General features: G+C 27.4%; 8 protein-coding genes across 8 annotated transcripts; 4 read left to right on the top strand and 4 right to left on the bottom strand.

Annotated features, from left to right (window-relative positions):
* Nucleotides 1-598: 598 nt before the first annotated feature.
* Nucleotides 599-1726, bottom strand: cubi_02045 (uncharacterized protein; the record flags this gene model as incomplete). The annotated part of the gene is made up of 1 exon (XM_029019057.1): nt 599-1726. The coding sequence occupies one exon, from the start codon at nt 1724-1726 to the stop codon at nt 599-601; it is 1128 nt and encodes a 375-aa protein (XP_028876531.1).
* A 1515-nt stretch (nt 1727-3241) lies between these two features.
* Nucleotides 3242-5404, top strand: cubi_02044 (uncharacterized protein; the record flags this gene model as incomplete). Its single annotated transcript, XM_029019056.1, has 1 exon — nt 3242-5404. The coding sequence occupies one exon, from the start codon at nt 3242-3244 to the stop codon at nt 5402-5404; it is 2163 nt and encodes a 720-aa protein (XP_028876530.1).
* Nucleotides 5405-5767: 363 nt separating this feature from the next.
* On the bottom strand, nt 5768-7513 carry cubi_02043 (uncharacterized protein; the record flags this gene model as incomplete). The annotated part of the gene is made up of 1 exon (XM_029019055.1): nt 5768-7513. The coding sequence occupies one exon, from the start codon at nt 7511-7513 to the stop codon at nt 5768-5770; it is 1746 nt and encodes a 581-aa protein (XP_028876529.1).
* A 1037-nt stretch (nt 7514-8550) lies between these two features.
* cubi_02042 (uncharacterized protein) lies at nt 8551-10635 on the top strand (the record flags this gene model as incomplete). The annotated part of the gene is made up of 1 exon (XM_029019054.1): nt 8551-10635. One exon carries the CDS (start codon nt 8551-8553, stop codon nt 10633-10635), a length of 2085 nt encoding a protein of 694 aa, XP_028876528.1.
* A 530-nt stretch (nt 10636-11165) lies between these two features.
* On the top strand, nt 11166-14906 carry cubi_02041 (uncharacterized protein; the record flags this gene model as incomplete). Its single annotated transcript, XM_029019053.1, has 3 exons — nt 11166-13267; nt 13357-13603; nt 13659-14906. The coding sequence occupies 3 exons, from the start codon at nt 11166-11168 to the stop codon at nt 14904-14906; spliced, it is 3597 nt and encodes a 1198-aa protein (XP_028876527.1).
* A 279-nt stretch (nt 14907-15185) lies between these two features.
* cubi_02040 (uncharacterized protein) lies at nt 15186-16366 on the bottom strand (the record flags this gene model as incomplete). Its single annotated transcript, XM_029019052.1, has 2 exons — nt 15186-15769; nt 16288-16366. 2 exons carry the CDS (start codon nt 16364-16366, stop codon nt 15186-15188), a joined length of 663 nt encoding a protein of 220 aa, XP_028876526.1.
* Nucleotides 16367-16663: 297 nt separating this feature from the next.
* cubi_02039 (uncharacterized protein) lies at nt 16664-18310 on the top strand (the record flags this gene model as incomplete). The annotated part of the gene is made up of 1 exon (XM_029019051.1): nt 16664-18310. The coding sequence occupies one exon, from the start codon at nt 16664-16666 to the stop codon at nt 18308-18310; it is 1647 nt and encodes a 548-aa protein (XP_028876525.1).
* A 316-nt stretch (nt 18311-18626) lies between these two features.
* On the bottom strand, nt 18627-21119 carry cubi_02038 (uncharacterized protein; the record flags this gene model as incomplete). The annotated part of the gene is made up of 1 exon (XM_029019050.1): nt 18627-21119. One exon carries the CDS (start codon nt 21117-21119, stop codon nt 18627-18629), a length of 2493 nt encoding a protein of 830 aa, XP_028876524.1.
* Between the last annotated feature and the right edge of the window lie 36 nt (nt 21120-21155).

Raw genomic sequence — 21155 nt, 5'->3', positions numbered from 1 at the left:
TTAGGCGCCAGGAGTTTTGTTGCTTATCCAAGAATTCCTGTAAAATTAGTTCTTATTAGGAATTACCGAAGATAAAATGAGAGCAATTCTCGGAATATTATTGGTAAGTTAAAAGAAATGGAGTGAATTTCTTTCGTTTCTTATATCTCTTTCATATATCGGTAAAATACTTTTTTAATGAAGGAGAATTTGTATAACTAAACAAATTAACTTTCTTAAAAATTCACCAATTTTCTTGAAAAAACTTAAAGCTTGTTGCATACAAATTTACTGGAACAATTGCATTTGTCAAACAAATGCCACCAGAAACACCATGGGACACTCTTTTTACGATCATTAGAAGTGAATTTTTTGCAGTAGGTTTAATTCTTTACGATTATTAAATCTAAACAAAACTAATTTTACATAAAAATCTCAAACAAACACTAAATATCAATTAATATATGTTTGAATGTAACAATAAACTTATAGTGGGGGTTTACCATATTTCAGTTCTTAGTTTTTATACTTTTTATTCAGATGCAAATATGTAAGTTAATCAATTATGTGTAACATACTAATAACTTAATTATCAATTTGTTGGATTAAATTTATAAAGTCAAAAAAAAGTAGTATTATTAAAGTCAATGTATCCTTCAGAGTATTCTTCTGGGTCAAATTGAATAGAAACTTCTTCTCCAGAATAAGTATAGTTAATTCCTTGAATGATATTTACTTCATGATCATAAAAGTAATTTATATTTTGAACTTCTCCAATAGGAACTCCTATTTTTGAATTTGTTTCAAGAAAATCCACTGAAACTAAGGCTGGGGACAATATTGGATACATTGGAATGTGTTCAATAAAAGGGTAAACAACAATTGGAGTTTTTTTGAAATATTGAGATAAAAACTCCACTGCAGGAGCCAAAGGAACAGTTGTATCTTTTATTCCCCAAAAGAAAACTATTTTAAATTGATCCTCATATTTTGATAATTCTTCAAAATCTAAATGTCTATCAAATAAGCTACCATCTCCACCAGATTTGACATATGTAGAAAATGACTTGTGATAATTTTTAACCATTTCTTTTTTCTCTGGTTTAGAAAGTCGATTATTTAACTTAACGATTCCTACCTTTGAGGCGCAATAAAGCCCACATCTAAATATTCTTTTGGAGCTATGAATATTTTTGATAAGACTGGTAAAATCAGAATTCGATAGTTTATATAGAAAAGGGAAATCTTCTTTTGTCATTATTCCAGGTGGGCACATTAATATTAAGTTTTTTATATTATTTGGGTAAGTTATTGCATACTTCAAGGAAATTAAGCCTCCCATAGAAACTCCTAATAATGAAAATTTGTCAGTAGCTTTGCTTTCCTCGTCAACCCAGCCTATACTCATAAGCAATTCATTCAAATGGGAAACAAATCTTTCCTGTGAAAAAAATCCAGAAAGTTTCCATTCAGTATTGCCGTGTCCTAATAAATCATAAGTCAAAACTTGATATCCTGCACATGAAAATATACATTTCCATTCATAAAACTGAGTAGAATCTCCCAACAAACCATGTACTAAGACAATTTTCTTACCATTTGTATTGGGTTGGTTGATTGTATAAAAGGTTCTACCAGACTTTAAATCAGCAAAATGTTCTTTGAATACACAAGATAAAACTTCGGAAAAGCAAAGTAATAGAAAAAATATTGTTGTTAGAAACTGTATTAGATATTTTAAATTCATTGTTAATCAAAATTTTGACTTTTCTATTATTATTAACTTTAATGTATTCTATGAATAAATAAAAACTTAATTTTATATTTTGAGTTTATATGCAAGATCAATTATTAAATATCAATTTTTAATTCATTCAGATTATTAAAAGTTTAACTTGAAAAATTATTCAAAGTTCCATTAGCTTCGAAATTTGACTAAGAGCAAAAAGTATAGGAGAAGCCCGCCAAATTAATAAACATATCTTAAGTCAATTTGTTTCGAACATATTTTAATAGAAATATTTGAATTGATTATAAGGTCAGTAAATGTAATTATTATTTTTAATATGATCAGGATTGCATTGCATTTAATTAAATTGAATATTCCTTCTTTTTTTTTTTTAAGATTAAGGATTAGACTATTAGCCTATAACTTTTTATATTAATAATTAATATTTTTAAAATTTTCAGCTGCAAAAATGATTTCTCCTTGAAAAAATTCGCTCGAATTACTGGTGAAGTTTTCTGTATGTTACAGGAATATAATAAAGTGTGAGAAAATTTATAAATTAAGAAAATTAGAATAAAGTGTTATTGTTAATTTTGTTATATTTGGAAAACAATAAAAAGTTTTAGAAAAAAGGATCGCATATGAATACAATAAGTTAGTATGGTAGCTGACAGAAAGTAGTCAGGTTATAATTTCTTATTATTAGCTGTTGAATCGCTATTATTAATAATTTTGCTTTAAATTAATCTATATATTAAATAAACAGTTTATCATTTTCTAGATAAGGCTGGGAAAAATAGACGAAAAAAAAAAATATTCCTAACCTTCTGAATATATTAAAATTAAATCAATTTTTTATATAAAGTTTTTTTTTTTGCTAATTTTTTTTTTTTTTTTTTTGCATTATTATGCAAACACGTAAGATTTTTTTTTACTGTGAAAATATATTAAAAAATTTTATTACGTGTTTGCATGAATGCACTTTGCCGCCAAATGTCATGCTTAGAGTAACTCATGCATCGCGACAACGCGTAAAATAAAGTACCAGGATAAATAAAGTAATAGGAAAAGGTATTAAAAAGCAGCATAATTAAAGGACTAAAAAGTAGAATTAAGATAAAAAAATACTAGAAAAAGACAAGAAAAAATAGAATTGAGAAATATTACTTTTTTATTTTAATAAGTCCAATTTTAAGCATTAATTAAGTAATAATTAAGAAAAGAATAAAGGGGATCTTTAAAAAGATTGCAACAGATCCGGAAAAGATACTCTTGAAACTTTAATCAAGTGATCACATGAATATTACACGTAATTAAATTCAACTTGGCATTAAATATAAGCATTTGTTTCCTACCAATATAGAAAATACTACCTAGTTCATATTTTTGAAGCACTGAATAAAGTAGCAAAGAATATTAATTATATTTAAAGTAAAAGTATAAATTAACTATCAAAAAAAAAAAGAATATATATATATACACTATATATATATAGTGTATATATGTGTTAGTATATATATACACTATAAAGAAATGCCAAACATACCAGAAGTTTCTACAGAAGGAGTTAATGTAACGAGAAATAATGATTTTGAGGTAGAAGAAGAAAACAGTCAATCAAATGGCCACTTTAGTTTAAGTAATGAAGGAAATATAGAGTTAACTCAAATTCAAAGAATTGAAAGAAATCCCCAAAATGAAGAAAGTTCAAGGAATTCAATGAGAGACCAACAAAGCAGCTCAGTATCTATAAGATTAATAAAACTATGGAAAGAATATGTGGAAAAAGTGCGTGAATGTTTAATCCAACTTGAATATAATTCAAGAACTCAACTTCCATTAATAAAGTTTGTTCTAAGAATTTTCATAATATTGTCTTTGACTATCCTACCACTAATTAATGAAATTCACACAGTTACTCCTCTTTTGTCAGTCTTCCTGAGAGAAAGTGATTGGTTTCTAATACCAATGTCAATGAATAAACATGCAATTAACAATGATTTATTACTAAGAATAAATCAACAGGAATATAACATGTTAATACAGAAGAAAAATTACCAGCAAAAAATTAACACCGATCAGTTTCTAAGTCTAATGAATGTATACGATAGTAATGGACTTTTCTCTCAGAATTCAAAATATAAAAAGTCAAAAAATAACTATAATTCAAATGTGTGCAACAATAGAGATGCCCGCCTTTTAATTTCAAAAGATGAGAGTTTAAGTAATAATGACCATATATCACTATTAGTTCCATCTATTTGGTGTCCAGTAACTAATTTGAACAATGAGTTTAACCAGGTAATTTATAATACAAGGAGAGAGGGACAAAACAGGAAAGTGAAAATCTTATATATGAATAAGGATGAAAATACGAGAAATAAGATTCTGGGATTTACCTCTTTGAGAATGCATAAGAATACCTATAGATACAAACCTACAAATATATTCAAAATTATCTCTACCTCTTTTGTGATAGTCAGATGGTGTATACTGATTTCCAGAATGGTTATACAGTTGTGGAGTTTTAATACATTTTTCACAAGTACAGAAAATGATAATAATATCAATAATGTAGCCCAATTTCAGTTCATTCAAGAATTTAAGTCATTAGTTTCATTTAGCATTTTTTATATTTGGTCACTATCATGTGTATATTTATTGTTTGGGCTTACAACCAGCAAATGTAGTAAATTTCCAAAAATTGCAATACATGAAAAAATACAATGGTTACTTTGGATTTGTGTATTAATTACAACTGCTTGCTTCTATATTGCTAGACTACCATACTTTGATCATACCGACAATCAAGACAACATTAATAACTCTAATTCTTCAGAAACTTCTCCTGAATCAAGTAGTTCAATAAGAAATAATGATAATAGTCAAGTAGAAGAGAATTATCGTTCAAAAAAAAGGAAAATTCTCATTCAGCATATACTCTCAGTAATTTCTTGTTGTGGATTCGGGTTTTCTCTAAGTGGTAGTGTTCTCTTACTTTCTACAAGAATTACAAGTCCTTGGGTTAATTCATGCTTTATTACAATTATTTCACAATCTTTAGACCTTCTATTGAGAGGTTATTTGGGACTTATTACTGATCATCATACCTTTGAAGAGAAAAAGATTAGATATTATAAATATGTATTTCCTTCATATCTTTTGAAAGATGAGGAGAAGATTCATTGCAATAACAATGGTCAGAGAGAATGGGTTGTAAAATGTAATTATAACTCTCAACCTCCTCCCTTAATCTTTAAACATTCATTTATTTCAATTAGTCTCACTAAGATATCATCCACATTCTTTTCAGTAAGTAATTTTTCAAATAATAAAGAAACAGAAAATGAAAAAATGGAAAATAATGAATACTTATCTGATTCTCAGTCAAATAATGCTTCTCAGACAATTAACTGTATGATATGCTATGAAAACCCAAGTAACATTGTCTTTTCTCCATGTTTGCATAGTGGAATATGCGACAATTGTATAGATGAATTAATGAAATGGACTGTATGTAAACTAAAGAAAAGTCCATGTTGCCATCTTTGTCGCTCTCCCATTGAAATTGCCTGGCAACTTAATAATAATGAATCAAACCCAAATAAAAATAACTATTTTTCAGAGAAATGCACTGAAGTTATTTATCCTAAGTTACAACTTTACGATGATTCTAGTGAAAAGAATAATTTATAATTCAGAATCATTTTTACTTATTTATAATTATACTCCTTGTTTCATATACTATTAACATTTATCAAATAATAGAAGAAATTATTATATTATATTAATCAAGAAACAAATACTATTAAAAACTAATAACATAAAATTGTATTATTTTTTATTGCTAATAATATTAAATTATAATTTACTACTTTTTACTCTTTCCGTCATTTTTTCTTAATATTGAATAGTCTCACCGTTATATTTATTGTTATTACTAACCCTTTATTGAAAAATTTTGCATGTGGTATTATTTATACCGGTATTAATGACGTGTAAATATTTTTTAAATTAATAAAGAAAAATTTGCATGCAAATAGCAAAAAACCATAACTTTTATGGAATTGCAAAAATGTGAATAGATTGATCTTTATGTAAACATTTTGGTGATTGTCTGCTTCTTTTTTTCATTTTATCGGACACTGTCACTATCATATTGTCAGAAATAAAAGAAACTCCTTCAATATTACAATATTTAAAATCACAAACATGATCTCTTGGGAAATGGTAAACTCGTCCATTAGGTAATAGTTCTATTTTTTCAGGGTCCAAATATTCCCCATCACCAAAATCAATTTCTCCAAGCCACATACTTGAATCTTCTTGCGAAGTAATTGCAACTTGATTGCCTCTTATATCAATGGATGAGTAATCTTGAAAATTAGCTTCTTTAGGAATATTAATCATCCTAACTGACCTCCAAATACATTTTGATTTTAGACTATTCATCTCATCTTGTAATACATTTTCATTTTTAAGTTCCAATGTTTTGTCTATATATTCTTTCTTCATTAAAATAAGCCTTCCATTACCATATTCTTCACCTTTTATTCCTCCCATGCAAAAATTACCTTCACAAAGTCCCAACAAATAAAAATCACCATTTCGAGCTCTAAGTCCTACTGCTCCTTCAAAACCTTTGTTATCAAAATCAAATTTTTGTTCTGCAGTGCATGTTTCTAAAACTTCATAAGACTCAATATTATTTACCTTTACTAAGGCTAACTCAATAATATGCGAATGATAATGTCTGAGCGAATTTTGTTCCCCTGATTTTAAGCCATTTGAAATATCTTCCGCCAATACTTCTTGATCTAAATTATGAGGTATTGATTCTCTTATTACAAATAGATGCCCAGTAACATCATCTCTAACAATTGCTTCCCATTGTGAATCCTCAACATTTGGATCAGTTCCTAACAAAAGCGTATTAATGTCTAAAGGGTTCCCACCAGATGTGGTTGTTTGCATACTTAATAGTTTGTTTAAGTCTGAAAAGGGAGTTAAGCTTAATCCAAACTTTCCAATCATCCATGAATTATCACAAACTACCCACATTTCCTCATTAAAAACTTTAACATCACTTGCCTCAAACTTTCTTATGTTTTTTGTATCCTTGGGTAAAGCAAAATAGGAAAGCTCGTAAACCAATTTCAATACTTTTTTTGTGTAATCCTTATCATTACATATGTCATTTTCCATGGCTCTTTTATTAACACCATGAACGTTATAATGACTTCCAAATACAGAGTTTCCAAGATCTAACTTCATATTTTCTTCCAATCTAATAGCATCTGTCCTAATATTATTTTTATCTTTATTAAATATATTGCTGTTATCATTTTCTTTTGAAGTTTGATTTTTGGCAATTCCATTCTCTTCTAAAATTAATACCCTTGTTTTATTCTCTTTCAAATTAGAAATTTGAGTTGCATCTACTATTGGGCTCACTTTATCATTCTCAAATTTATTATGAATTTTTTCCTCATGTTTCTTCTTCAGAAGCAGAGCATTTTCAAGCATTTCCTTTCTCAATTCTATTCTATTTTTCACTGGCAACTTTATTAAAACAAGTAAACTAATAAGAGAAGACAATATTACTAAGAATCTTAATATTGTTGAAAACCTCTTATTACCCAAATTAAAATATTCATTTAGAGTATTATTATTTCTGTTAATATTATTCTTATTATTATTAGTATTAGGATTATGATTATCAGAAATATTCAAGTAGTTATTGTTAAATCTTCCCAATGAAATGTAGTCACTTTCAATGTTATCAAAGTTATTATACATATCCATGATTTTCGATTTTTATTGCCAGTACTATTCGATTATAATTAAGATTATATTCTTAAATTATCTGGAACAATGACGGTTAAATTTTATAAACATATATATATATATATATATATATATATATATATATATATCTTAAATCAGTTTGAATTCTGGTAATTATACCTTATACTAATGCAAACTTTTTTAAATGTATAAACACACACATTTACCAATATTTATATTATTGTTTAGTTTGTCTTTAAAAAATAACAAGCATTAATATTTTTGTTCTAATCAAAAATACTTTTTTTTTGCATATATGCATAACACAATTTCCCCCCATTTTTTGATTACACTTAAAATCAAATGATAAAAACTTCAATCAATCATTTAAGAATCTCTATTCCCTCAGAAATTATCTAAGATAGAATTTTATTTGCGCCATCGTCCCCTTTATACTTTTTTTATTTATATTTATTAAGTTTATATGGTATCGAGTGAATAATTGTTTTCATCATGGCGCCAAAGCGGCCTCATGTACATGTGATTCCGGCGGTAAAGTCACCTGGTCAAAGGGTGCATATATTGTATATATAAATTAAGTTAGCGAAAACTCACAAATATAAAATGGGTAAACATTGGAATAAGTATTAATATTTAGTATCACAAAATTGGAGAAAAAGAACAATCTATAAATATTTTACTTTTGATGGAATTGACAAGATTAACAATTATCATTAATTTATAGAGATCTTTTTTCTCCATTCTGAATTTTCAAAAATTCTAGTTGAAAAAAATAACAAAAGTCCCAAAATTATTCATGTAAATATAATTAAGATGAAAAAAAAAATAGGGTAAAAAATATGTAATAATTGGGATTTTAATTATTCGTTAAACAAATTAAAAAGTTGTTTACTAATCTAATTTAAAAAAAAAAAAGAATTTTTGGATTTGAAATGAGAAACGAAAATGGTATTATTACTTCTAGTCAAAAGCTAACCTTAGGAAAGCATGTTTTGCGCGCCACTTTAATTCTTACAATATTGTTACCATTAATAATGGAAATATATTTTTTAGCACCGAATTTCGCTTCTTTTTATTCGGGGAAAAAGTGGGTAAGAGTATTACTAAATGAAAATCATAATAATGAAGCAAGGTCTATAAATCATTCAAATTCGACAGAAAGTAATGTTGTAGATAGTATGGGTATAGATAAGAATAATAATATATTAGTAATGCTAATTAAAGATCCGATCTTTCTCACAATTGAAAACACATTTTTAGAAAAAAGAGTATCAGAAAATGGTCTTAGAAAAAGTATGAGAGGATTGAAAATAGGGGAAAGTAGCGTTTATGTTTCAGAAGGTGAACAAAAAATGGGAAAACGAACATTAAATGGAGATAGACTATTCGTGAGAAAAGATCATTGTAACTGTTCAATCCTAGAAAATTCATTTTCAGATATAATTGAGAATGAAAGTGGTGAGTTTTATTCTTTAATGCTTGATGGTAAAAATAGTGTGAATAATCCAATATTTATACAAACAATTTCTCTTATATTACTACTATTTAAATGGATAATACTGCTGATGTATATAGTAGCTCAGCTTTTGCTTCCACTAAAGGTTATGAGACAGGTACTGAACAAAAAATTATTAAAATCGAGTGCTATATCAATTTTTTATGTCACAAGTGCATCACTATCGTTATCTATAACTGGTATTGAAGGCAAAGATTGCATAAATTGGTGGTTTCTCGGTTCTTCTCCAGAATACTTAATAGTTATTCAAGTTTTCGTTTGGTTTATAGCTATGATTTGTCTTATTTTATATTTAATTCAATATTTTCTAGAGATAAAATTTAATATCTCCAGAAGATACAAGCTAATGAATGACTTCATAACCACATTTATATTTATTCCAGCAGGATTACTTATTATTGTCTCGGTAAGCTTGTGTATTCTGGGTATAGTTAAGCCATGGATATTTATGATTTGGGTAACAACAGTAATAATAGAATTTGAGAAGAATTTAAGAATATTAGTTAAAATTTATGATGAAAATTTTGTATCAGATACAGAAACAAATTCGAATAGAAATTTTGTTTTATTTCAAACTAATAATATCAGACAAGAACAGAACAATGAAATTAACATAATTGAATTAAGAGAAGAAGTCTGTGAAAGTGATCTAGAAAGAATAAAGGAAAGGAACCCAAAATTAAGTGGTAAAAAAGAAAATGAAATGGTAGTCATTCCAATTAGTAATTCATACTTTAAAATTTTGGATTCTAGATTCGAAAATTTTAGCACAAATCTTTGTTTATGGTACATAACTCAACATAAAGAAATGGAAAATAAGTCAATTTCTAAAATAGAATTGGAGGAATATTCAAATAAAAATAAATTAAAAATATTAGAATTTTCTATTTCAGACTTTCTTGAGAATTTAAATTTTGAGGAAAAATCACAAAATGAAAATTTGCCAAGTGTATGCTCAACAAAAACTAATTTCTCAGATTCAACCATTTCCAGAATAAATTCATTTCATACGGAAAATATAAGTGAAAGTACCAACAATCAATTTATTTGTAATATATGTTTTCTAGATTTTGACTCCATAATTATTTTTTCACCATGTGGACATGGAAACGTATGCTTGGATTGTCTTGGAGATTATATATCAAACAACTTCAAACAAAAGCAACATCCTAAATGTCACATATGTCGTGAAGATATTTCAAGAATGATAGAGATTCAAAAAGATAATGAATTTAATAGTGGAGATAGGCACCTGTTAGAAGAGACAGAAAGCTTTGAATCAACACTAAGCAAAAAAATAAACACTGCAAATCAAAATAGTGAGAGACAAATTCATTTAATTTCAAATATTAAATTAATTGCTGAAATTACATGCAATCCAAAAAATAACAATTCTTTGAATTACAACACAAGTTCCAACTCTGAATCTTGCAGAAACTCAAATTCAAATATTATTACTCTTAAAATATCAAGAAAAAATTCAAATTTATGGTCACATCCACGCATTAAAGAATTTATTAATAATAAAGATAATAAATTAAAAACTAAGATATATAATCACTTCACCCGATTTTTTACAAACTCAAATAGGAGAATTAGTTAAAATAGTAACTAAAAATTTATTAATTTTAGTTTTTAAATTTTCTTCTTTTTTTGTTATTTTTGTATTTGTTTGCATGCAAACCATGCAAATAATTCTTTCCATTATATGTTCCCGCCACACGTGTAAAATACCGGTATCTAAAATTAATGTAAATATGTACACAAAAATGAAAGTGAGAAAAAATTAATTTAAAAATAAAAGGAATAAAAAAAATATAGACTATTAAAATTTAAATCTTTTTTTACTAATTATTTAACAACAAACTATAAAGAACATTTTGAAGGCATCTAACAAATAGTTTCACTAAGAAATCAATGGAAATACTAAATTAATAGAGTTTTAAAAAAGAATCAGCATTCAACTTGAAGAAGGCCAATTAATTTGCCTTAGATTTATGCTAGAATATAAAAAACCAAATTTGGTGATAATTTCTAAACTTTATGATTTAAACAAGTATTTTATTAAATTAACAAAAAGTCAAAGCTCCTAGTTTCAAGTTGTGGGGAGCGTAGAAATAGAAATCCATCAACATGAATGCCAAAGTTATTAATAACGATCATGGAAAACAAACTATTACTCATGGAATTGCTAATAACTATCTTAATATTAACAATGAAGATGAAAGTTTTGAAGTTCAAGGTGAATCATTTAATACAAGCAACATTATTTCACTACTGAGATTTAACTTAAATAATGAAAATGAAAGTAGAGAAAAAGTATTGAACCAAATATATAATTTAATGAATAAAAGAATGCCAATAAAGTACTCTAATGTTCAAAAAAAGACCAAAACTAAAGGTTTTGTTTCAAGTGAAGATAAATTACCAGATCAACTTTATACTGACCATTTGAAAAATAAAAACAAAGATTTGAGCAAAAATCACTTAAAAAATGTCCAAGAAACGTCTGTATCCTCTGATTTGGATAAAGAAAGTATTTTAAATAACAATAATAATCTTTCTAACGACGTTGAAATTTCAACTCTCAAAATTTCGGTAATTAATGAATATAATATCAAAGATAAACAAATAAGTATACTATTTGATTATATTTTATCAACTCTTCTTATTTCTGATCAGCTTGAAGTCAAACTGGATATATTGACTTTATTGGAAGAGCAGTATGAGACAATACTGGGAAAACCTGAGCAAATATTAACAGATAAGAGGTGCTGGGACAGATATAATACAGCCTTTAATATCTTTGAACATATTATTGCAGCAAATTATAAGGAAATAGCAAGAGAGTCAATCAATTTGTTTGAAGCCAGTACAATTCTTTCAGGTTCAAATTCTATTTCTGTTGATAATATTTACCAAGAATTGATAAATAATCCAAAATATTCGATTCCTATAATACTACAATCTCAGACTCTCATAGCTTTTACAAGTATTGCTCTCAGTCTGAACTTATTGGAAGTTGTTCCTTTCTGGTTCTCTAAGCTCCTTTCTATATTGTTTATAATATCTAAAGAAGATTGTGTTAAAATTCAAAAATTTCAAGATAGGAATCCATTATTATTCCAAAATTACTTTTCAATCTTAAGAAAATATGCAATTGAATGTCTTATAGAAATTAATAGAAGTTATCCATTGATTTTTTGCCCTCTAATAGAAATCAATCCCATACCAAATTTGGAAAATGAACAAATTGATTTAAAAAAACAAGGTCTTGGTTTTATTCAAAAGAATATTCACCCAAGTATTTGGCCGGATAATTTTGAGAAAGAGTTTATTACGGATTGTAAGAACTTCAATAAAAACAATATTTATAATGACCAGCTCATTGAGCTGATCATCAATATTATTATTACTTTAATTGTCAATAACCAAACTAAACAAGCAAATATTTCTAAAGTTATTAAGGAAAAGGAAAGATTTCTTACATATTTGGTGACTTATATTATGGAAAATTTGAAATCTGTCTCGTGTTGGAATCTACATAAACGAATTCTATTCTTAAAAAAAATTACAAAAACATTATTGATACCTTCAAATATATTAGAATCATCTCTTTTACCATTTTCATATTCCTCCAGAATTCATATTTTGTTTGAGATTTGTATCTTTATATTGGAAGAAATTTCAAAAGAGTCATTTTCTAATGCTTATCATCATATTATTGGTATTTTAAATAATTTTCATTTTCCTATTACGTTTCGCATATACTCTTCCAAATGGATTCAATTTGTAATTTCAAAGTATTCTGGTCATATTATTGAACAAACTAGTAGTAATCAAAATAACACTTTAGCCAAGTTTATCCACCACCTATTAATACCCAAATGGCACGATTTTTGCAAAATCAAATACTTTAAATCACTTATCATTCTTCAACTCAAGTTCTATAAAGTTTTTCAATGCAATAATGACGAAGACTTTCTTGAAATTCTTTATGAATCTCTTAATAGTTTGCAAGAGTATATTATTATTAAGGCTCCAATTGGAGCTCATTCAATTTACTTAAAACTACTATTCAAAATTTCAATACTAATTGGGATAAATCAACATATTTCTGACTTAATTATCAAATATACATGCCATCCAAATTTTCAAATATCATCTGACCACATAAATAATTCAATTCAGTTATTACATTTGATATCAATTTATTCAGAAAACAGAGAAAATTTGTAAGTTTAAATTAATTCTTGGCTTTAATTTGATATTCTGACTAATTAACTAATGAATTTTCTCGATTTTGTTTGATTTAATGCTTTAGTGAGCATATTCTGCTTTTATTTGAAACTTTCCTCAACCATATCAAAACCCTAAATAATCCAAGAGATATTGATCCATTCTTAATGGTACTAATTTACTTGTCTCAGAAGTCTAGATTATTCACAGAGATGGGGAATCATACTGTAATTTCTGATCTAATCAATTCTTTATTTTATATTTCAAAAGTATTTTTAGAAAAAATTCACAAGCCTGTATTAAAATGGATCTATATGAATAAGATTTATACAGTAAGTTTAATTTAGCTTTTGATTTTTATCGTAATAATGGTTAACACATTTTTAGGTTTTTTTGTCTATAATAACTAATAATATGAATAATTACAATGTAGTTTACCTACTAAACAACTTATTTGGCTATGTAAAAAGTCAGCTAAAGACTTATGACACCCAATTATTGGATTCAATATCAGAAATAGAATATTCAATGAATTATATGAGCTTGAAAAATATTAATAGTTTGTTTGGAATGGAGGATTCTGAACAAAAAGAATTAAAATTAAACAATTTGGAATCCATTTCAAAACAAGAAGAGAGTAATTTAAAAGGCCATGTAACAGAGAACGAGACTAAAGAATTGTATAAAATTCGATTAGATATTTACAAAAAATTTAGAAGACAAATATATGGTTTGAGAGATAACTCGTTTTCTATTTTCTCAAAGAATACAGAACATAACGCTTTAATTTTACCCTTCCAAATTAGATATCTGGAAATCAATGAGATTCAGACTTGTCTGTATGGAATAAAATTAAGTTTTAAATCAAGCAATAACTCTTTAGGAATTGAACCAGTATATATTCCGTTTTTGAAACCTCAAAATATTCAAGAAATAGAGAAAGAAGATATTGATGAGAAGATGATTGAGAAATACCTAGAAGAAGGGAGTTCAAAAGTAATAAATATGAATAACAACATAGTTTTCCTTTTGTTAATTGCAAAAGTAAAGTTTCCAATACCAGGAAAATTACACATTTATTTGGAATTCAATGACGAGTTTGGCCATACTTTCTATGATCAACTTGAGGATATTCAGATCTCTTTTCAAGACTACTTTCACCCCTCTCCAGACGAAAACTGGACTTTAAAATGCTATAAAGCTCTCAGTTTGAAATTATTGGATTCGGAACACTCAAAAATAAAATATCAAGAGGGTATTTCAGAAATTATTAATACTTGTAAACTTTTGGATATTCCTTCAAATTTAGTATTAAATAACATTAATAAACACTTACGTATTTTTGAAATTGATGGAAACAGATTACTTTCTATGATTGATGAGAAATTCAGTATTAAGGAGGAATTTGACTTTAAACATGATTTGCTAATTCGTAAAATTGATCTTAAGAAAGATAATTTGATTGAAAAATGTGAAATTGAAATAAGCTATAGATGGTTCTGCATCCACTTACCACCTAAATACTATCTGATAATCCAGTTTTCTATTACTAATAAATCATCAATTATAAGAATATATACAGACTTTCCTGAAATTCTTTCTCATTGTGATAATTTTTTTGATACCTGGGGATAATAATTATTTCTCAAATATTACTGCAAAATTAAACTAAATTATAAAAAAAAAAATTATTTAATGTGGACAAAAATTAACAAGTGCAGGGCTTTGCATGTAGTTTAATGCATGTATTTCATGTTTTGGCAACAGGTAAAAACAGTGGAAGCAATTAAGGTAATAATAATATTAGCTAATATATAATTAAAGCTGAATTGGGAGACCATTAAATTTAATCAAGAGACAAATCTAAAGCCTTTAAGTTTTTTGAATATAAATATACCTGTATTATTCTGATTATCAATTTTTCATAAACTTCATTCTCTGTTCTAAAGATGAAATTTGTTTTTGATTGATTTGACTTCTCATTTCTTGCAAATAATTGTGATTGTGATTTTTGGCGGGTTCTTCCTTGGAAATATTTTTAGCGTTAAATTTGTGGCTTCTTTCATTTTGAATGAATTTCCCATAATTTATCATATTTTGAAGTTTTTCTTCTTTTTGAGACTTTGAGAGATGATTGTCATTTCCATTTCTGTTTCCATATTTGTTTGTGAGATAATTCTTTCTTGAGTCATGTGAATGTTTATAATTATGTGAAAAGTATGGGTCTGATCGCCTTTCGGGTGATCTTGAAAGAGAGCTTTTTCTAAACTTTGTATTTCTTTCTGTATTCGGTAATGTCGATTTCTTTTGAGTAAATTCATCTATTTTCTTGTTATATTCATCAACTATCTTCATATGTTTCAGTTCCATCTTTTTAATGATTAGTAAGGGATCTTCTCTTAGTCTGTTTATTATTTCTTTTTCTTCTAAATCAAAATCAGGCACAAATTCTTCTTGGTTTTGAAAATTTGTTTCACCTAATATTTTGGAAGTGTTTTCTGGAATACTCGCACCTGGAAAAAAAATGAATTATATAGTAAATTAATAATTTAGTTCAGGTTTGTTAAAATTTATGGGGTTTGTAGTAATATCTTAGTATTTGTTTGTTTATGAAGGCAATCTAAAGTAATTTGTTTACTAAACATAATATTAATTGACATTTTAATAGTTTTGTAATGTATCTCATTATTTAAGTGTTTAGTTCCTTGTAATATAGCATCTTTTGAATTTATTGTTAGTTTATTAGAATTTTATTTAACAGTTTTTTTTGAAGAAAAATAGATATTTATTGAAAATAAATAATTTTAATGTTTTAGCATTAAATCCTTTTATTTAAATTAAACTTTTTTTTTTCCAAGAAGTTATATACTTATAACCACGATATTTTGCCTTCAAAACTATTATTATCGCTACATTACTCCAAAACTTGAAGCAATTCTATTTTAATCTCAAGAATCCTCTTAACTATATTACGTACAAAACCCTTTTTTTCTTTCCACCAATATAAAAAACTTACCCAGTAAATACTTTTCATTGTCGTATTCCAATAAAGCCTTTGGGTTATAAAGGAACTCCAATCTCTCCTTATTGCTCATTAATTCCTTCTAAAATTATTTCTTCCTCTCAATTTTAGAAATCAAGGATCTCACTCAATATTTACAATAACCTTGAATTAGGGTTTTCAAGCTTGATGAATAAAAAAGAATTTACCGCGCGCGCCTCATATACATGACATTTAATTTTTAATTATTATTTTAAGTACATGAGGAAAGTTTAGGCATAGGGAAGGGAGGATAGGAAAGAAAGGCAGAAGAAGAGGTTGGAATATATCTGCAGAGTGAGTTATTTGTGTAAGGCTATCGTAATAATATTATTGTGAAGGAAAAAATAAAATGGAAACTTTTCCAAAAAATTGGAAATTCTTCAAAGTTAATTTTTACGAAACAAAGTGGGATTTCCTTATAGATGGAGGAATGCAGTCCGTATTTTCAACATTTTCCAACATAAAGCTGAATTTTATTAAATGTTTTCAGAACGATCAATTTGATTTTTCCAGAATCAAAGGCCCAACAATTGTTTCAATTTTTGAAAAAAAAGAAGGCCAAATAATTGATGACTTTGAGGTTACTATGAATTATTTTATTTTAAAGATTGAAAGAAAGTCCACAACTATGATTAATGATATCATAAATAAAATTCTTTTTGAATTTGGACTTAACAAAACTCAGTTATACAGTCATATCATTTCACCAAGAATTCCTCTTATTTTTATCCAAGAAACTTTATTTAGACTTGGCTGGTTTGAGCCAAATTTGTCTATGATTAATATTCCTTTTTTCCCTTTAAATGCATGCACTTTTCACACAATATTTGCGCGCCAAATATTTAATTTGGAATTTAAACCAAAATGCATATTACCATTATTAACACGAGATTTTACATTATACAGAATTCTCCAAAAGCTTATTCAAGATAATTCTTGGATAGCTGACAGCTCTGGTACAACTTTGGATGAAATTGATCGTGAATTTGAGTTATTATTTAGATATAAAAGATTGTGTGGGGTAAAAAACATACCTTGTCAGGTTTCTATACAAAAATTATCAAAAGATGATAATTTTGAAAATTCATATTCTCCTATTCATTTATTCTTTTCCAAATCGAAGGATCAAGTTTCTCGTGAATTCTTAAAAGCTTTGAAAATTTCAGGGAAAGTTGTTCAAAATAGTTCGATTACTAGTGTAAATCATTTAATGAAAAATGATGAGTTCACAGAAATTATTCAGAATGAAATCCCTATATTTTTTGAGTCCCTTTCTCATTTTTCTCAAATTTTTCATAAATTAATATTATGTCAAACTTTTTGTGCTGGACAACAATTATTGGCTTATTATTTATATATTGTCCTTAAATTTATTATACCAATAAATGATATCAGGAATTTAATTAACAACCAAACCATGAATATTTCTACTAAAATAGAAGAAACTTTATCATCTAATTCAAATTTAATGAATATTGAATTCTATAATACTAAAGTTATTGAGAATTTTCAATTTGGATTATTATATTTAACAAAACTCGTTTTTCACATTAATAAAAATTTTTCAGATAAAAATCAATGTAACGGAAATATTGGGGAAGTGTTAAATAATGATCCAGAATTCAGCTGTGCTGTTCAAGACGTCACTTTATGGCTCTCTAAGTTTTTCTTAGGAAGATCGGTCTGCGATTGTTCACTAATTATAACATCTTTATACACCAACAAGCATTGTTTATGCCCTAATTATTCTGATTTTATGCCGATCAAGTCAATCTATCTAAATAGAAAATTAATCCCTAATTCTTATACAGAGCTCTATAATGAGGAAAATTTTAACGCTTGGGCTCGAATAAAGATTATTGATATATCAAACAAACCCTTGGAAAAGATGGTTTATTGGAAGTCTCAATTCTTAAATTTAGTTAAGAAGTTAATTATTCATTATAAAAATACGAGAAAATCTAACAAAAATTTGAAGATCACGAAAATATGTTAAAATTATTATTTTTAATAATTACATATACTTTTATATTATTATTAGTAATTATAAGCAATTTATCGGTTATAATTTAGGTTTTTTGATTTTGTTTCTATGTTTACTTTCCCCTCACTATCATCATATTTTGGATTTTTAAATATGCTATATAACTTATATTCGATTTCAAAATCTGAGGAGAAACCTAATTCCTTGTATTACGGGGCTTTCACTTCTATCTTTTTTTTAGATAATTTTTATAGTTTTTTTAAATCTCCTACCTCCTCTATCTTTCATATTTAACCGAAGAAATTGAGAGGAATCACAAAAATACCTTCTAAACTTTCCCCCCAACATTTTTCCTAGATCCAGCACTACTTCTTCTGTAATTAAGGCTTTCTTCTAAACTAAACCGTGGAGTTATTGATGCTCCTTTTTGCAACCTTAATAAAGTGTCTTCAACCATCTCCATTGAATCTCCATTAGAGTTATAACCAGTATGTTGGTCATCTTCCTCAGTGGTGTCAAATGCCTTTTTAGCCAATAATCTTTGAAAGTTTTGCATTCCTATTTCAGCATCATCCAAGAGAGATATACAATCATTCAAAACTGCAATACTTTCCATCTGAATAAACTGGGATTGATGACATTCATTTAATAAACCATCAATATCGATTATTTTGTTTTCCTGTTCACTATTTGAATCAAACTCTGCGTTGTTATCTTCACATGAAATTACAGGAGTAGGCGAGCACAAATTGCTTGTATCACTTTTATCTACATCGCTATTTTCTTGCTCTCCTTTTCCAGAGTTTAAACTTGGTGATTCAAAAGTCTGGCCAACTTTATTTGATTCTAATTCATCCAGCAGTATATTTGTACACTTTAAAATATATCCAAAGTCATCCGATAAAGCCTTAATACCTTCATTGTCATCCTCTTCAGGACAATTATCAACTCCAGATGAGGATAGCCTTGAATTTAATTCCTCTGCTTCTTGCAAAGCTTTCGTTAATCTATTAATATTCAAATTCAGAACGCCAATTTTACTAATCAATTCTTCTCTTTCTGAATTCACTGATTGATACTTATCCTCGTTATACTTAACTTCCGGAATACATGAAATTATATCATGTAATTCCAGTTCCTTCTCATTTTCATATTCGAAAGCTTTGTTCAAAAAGTATTTATGAACACCACTAATTGCTTTAATCATAAGTTCATTATCAATATAATTGTATGAAGAGCCATTCTGATTTTCCTCATCATTCTTTTGGCTCTGAACAGCTTTTTCAAACAATCTTATCTCCTCTTTTGATAGCTGAACAAGCCTCAAACATATATTGTTATCAACTGTCATTGTATCTAACATCTTGTTTTCATCTATTTTAACATTAAAACCATTCTCTTGGTCAAAATCTATAGTATCAAACCTATCTTCATGTTCATGATAATCAATTAATGGAATTTCACCTGGATCAAACCTCAGTTCTTCAAATTCGGGAATGGTTTCTTCTTTTTGTTTTGACTTAGATTTGTTCGAAGAAAACCTTACTTGTTTAGAACTATTATCATCAGAAACCTCGATACTTTTTCTTAAAATACTTCCCGTAACTCTTTGCTTTGGTTCTTCTCTTCCATCGCTTTCACTTTCTTCCTTCTTCTTGAGATTGATATCAACTCTCGGAGATGGCCCAACACCAATCTCGCTCGTTTTCATTTCGATTAAGTCAACGATATCGTTACTTGAGACTTCTTGAAGATTTTGAATGTCTCTAAGAGGGGTATCTCCACCAACCATTGCATCACAATGAACCTTTATTCCTCTCTGATGAATTTGCTTTTGAACTGGTAAACTTTGATTCACTATGGATTTCTCAGAACGATTTTCGAGACAATTCCCATTAGAATTAGCAAGACAAATAACTCTTTCGTTCTTATGATTTATATTGTTTTTTCGATAATTATAAATATTATCATGTTCCAGAAACTCATTGTTAACTTCCCTGGAACGCCTTATAGGCATTATGTCATCATTAGCTGGTCTTAATATCTCAGATCTAAAAGATTTTAGTGGAGTTTCTATTGAATAAATACCTTCACTCACACTGTAAGCATTAGCTTGATATTCGCCTGGTTGACTGCAGAATTCTATATTATTTTCATTTCTAATATTCTCATTATTTCTATAACGGTTAAAATGTTGATCACGAATATTGTTCAAATACTCCTCGTGATCTTGAGTTGTGTCTTTATTGATTTTTGGCCAATAATCCTCAGTTCTAGGGAGAGGAGGCAAATTAGAAGATCCCTTTTCAGATTTTTTTCTAGAAGCGTTTTCCATAGATTTTCCCAAAACATTAGTATTATTTTGTCTCACTGACATTGCTTTACTTCTTGTATTGTACATAAATGTATTTTTAGAGTTATTATTTACGGCATGATTTGTTGGATGGTTTCTTAATGATAAATCATCTTGGAATATATCAACATTGTTATCTTGATATGTTATTCTCTTAAAATGGTCCACGTCATTTCTTTCATGAGCAACCACTTGAGGAATTAGTGTTCTTTTTCTTCGAACTTTGGGAACTGCTTTTCCTTCCATATTTCTATTATATATGTCCTGCATTATCATATTATTCACATTTGCCCTAGGTAACCCATGTTTTAAAGGATTAGTCGATATGTGTGGTTGGTCCAACTCCATTGGGGATTCTGTCATATTCCTATAATAGTTTTCATCAGGTAAATTGATTGATTCTAAATATGGGCTTGCCGTACTATTTTCCTCCCCTAGTACAGATCCATATTTTCTTTTTCTTGCCATTTCTTACTTCACTTCTGAAGTTTATGATGGTGAACT

This window comes from Cryptosporidium ubiquitum (assembly GCF_001865345.1).
Source record: "Cryptosporidium ubiquitum isolate 39726 chromosome Unknown contig_12, whole genome shotgun sequence".
Lineage (NCBI taxonomy): Eukaryota > Apicomplexa > Conoidasida > Eucoccidiorida > Cryptosporidiidae > Cryptosporidium > Cryptosporidium ubiquitum.
Note: the sequence above shows the minus strand (reverse complement) of the source record. Positions and strands in the feature narration are given on the sequence as shown.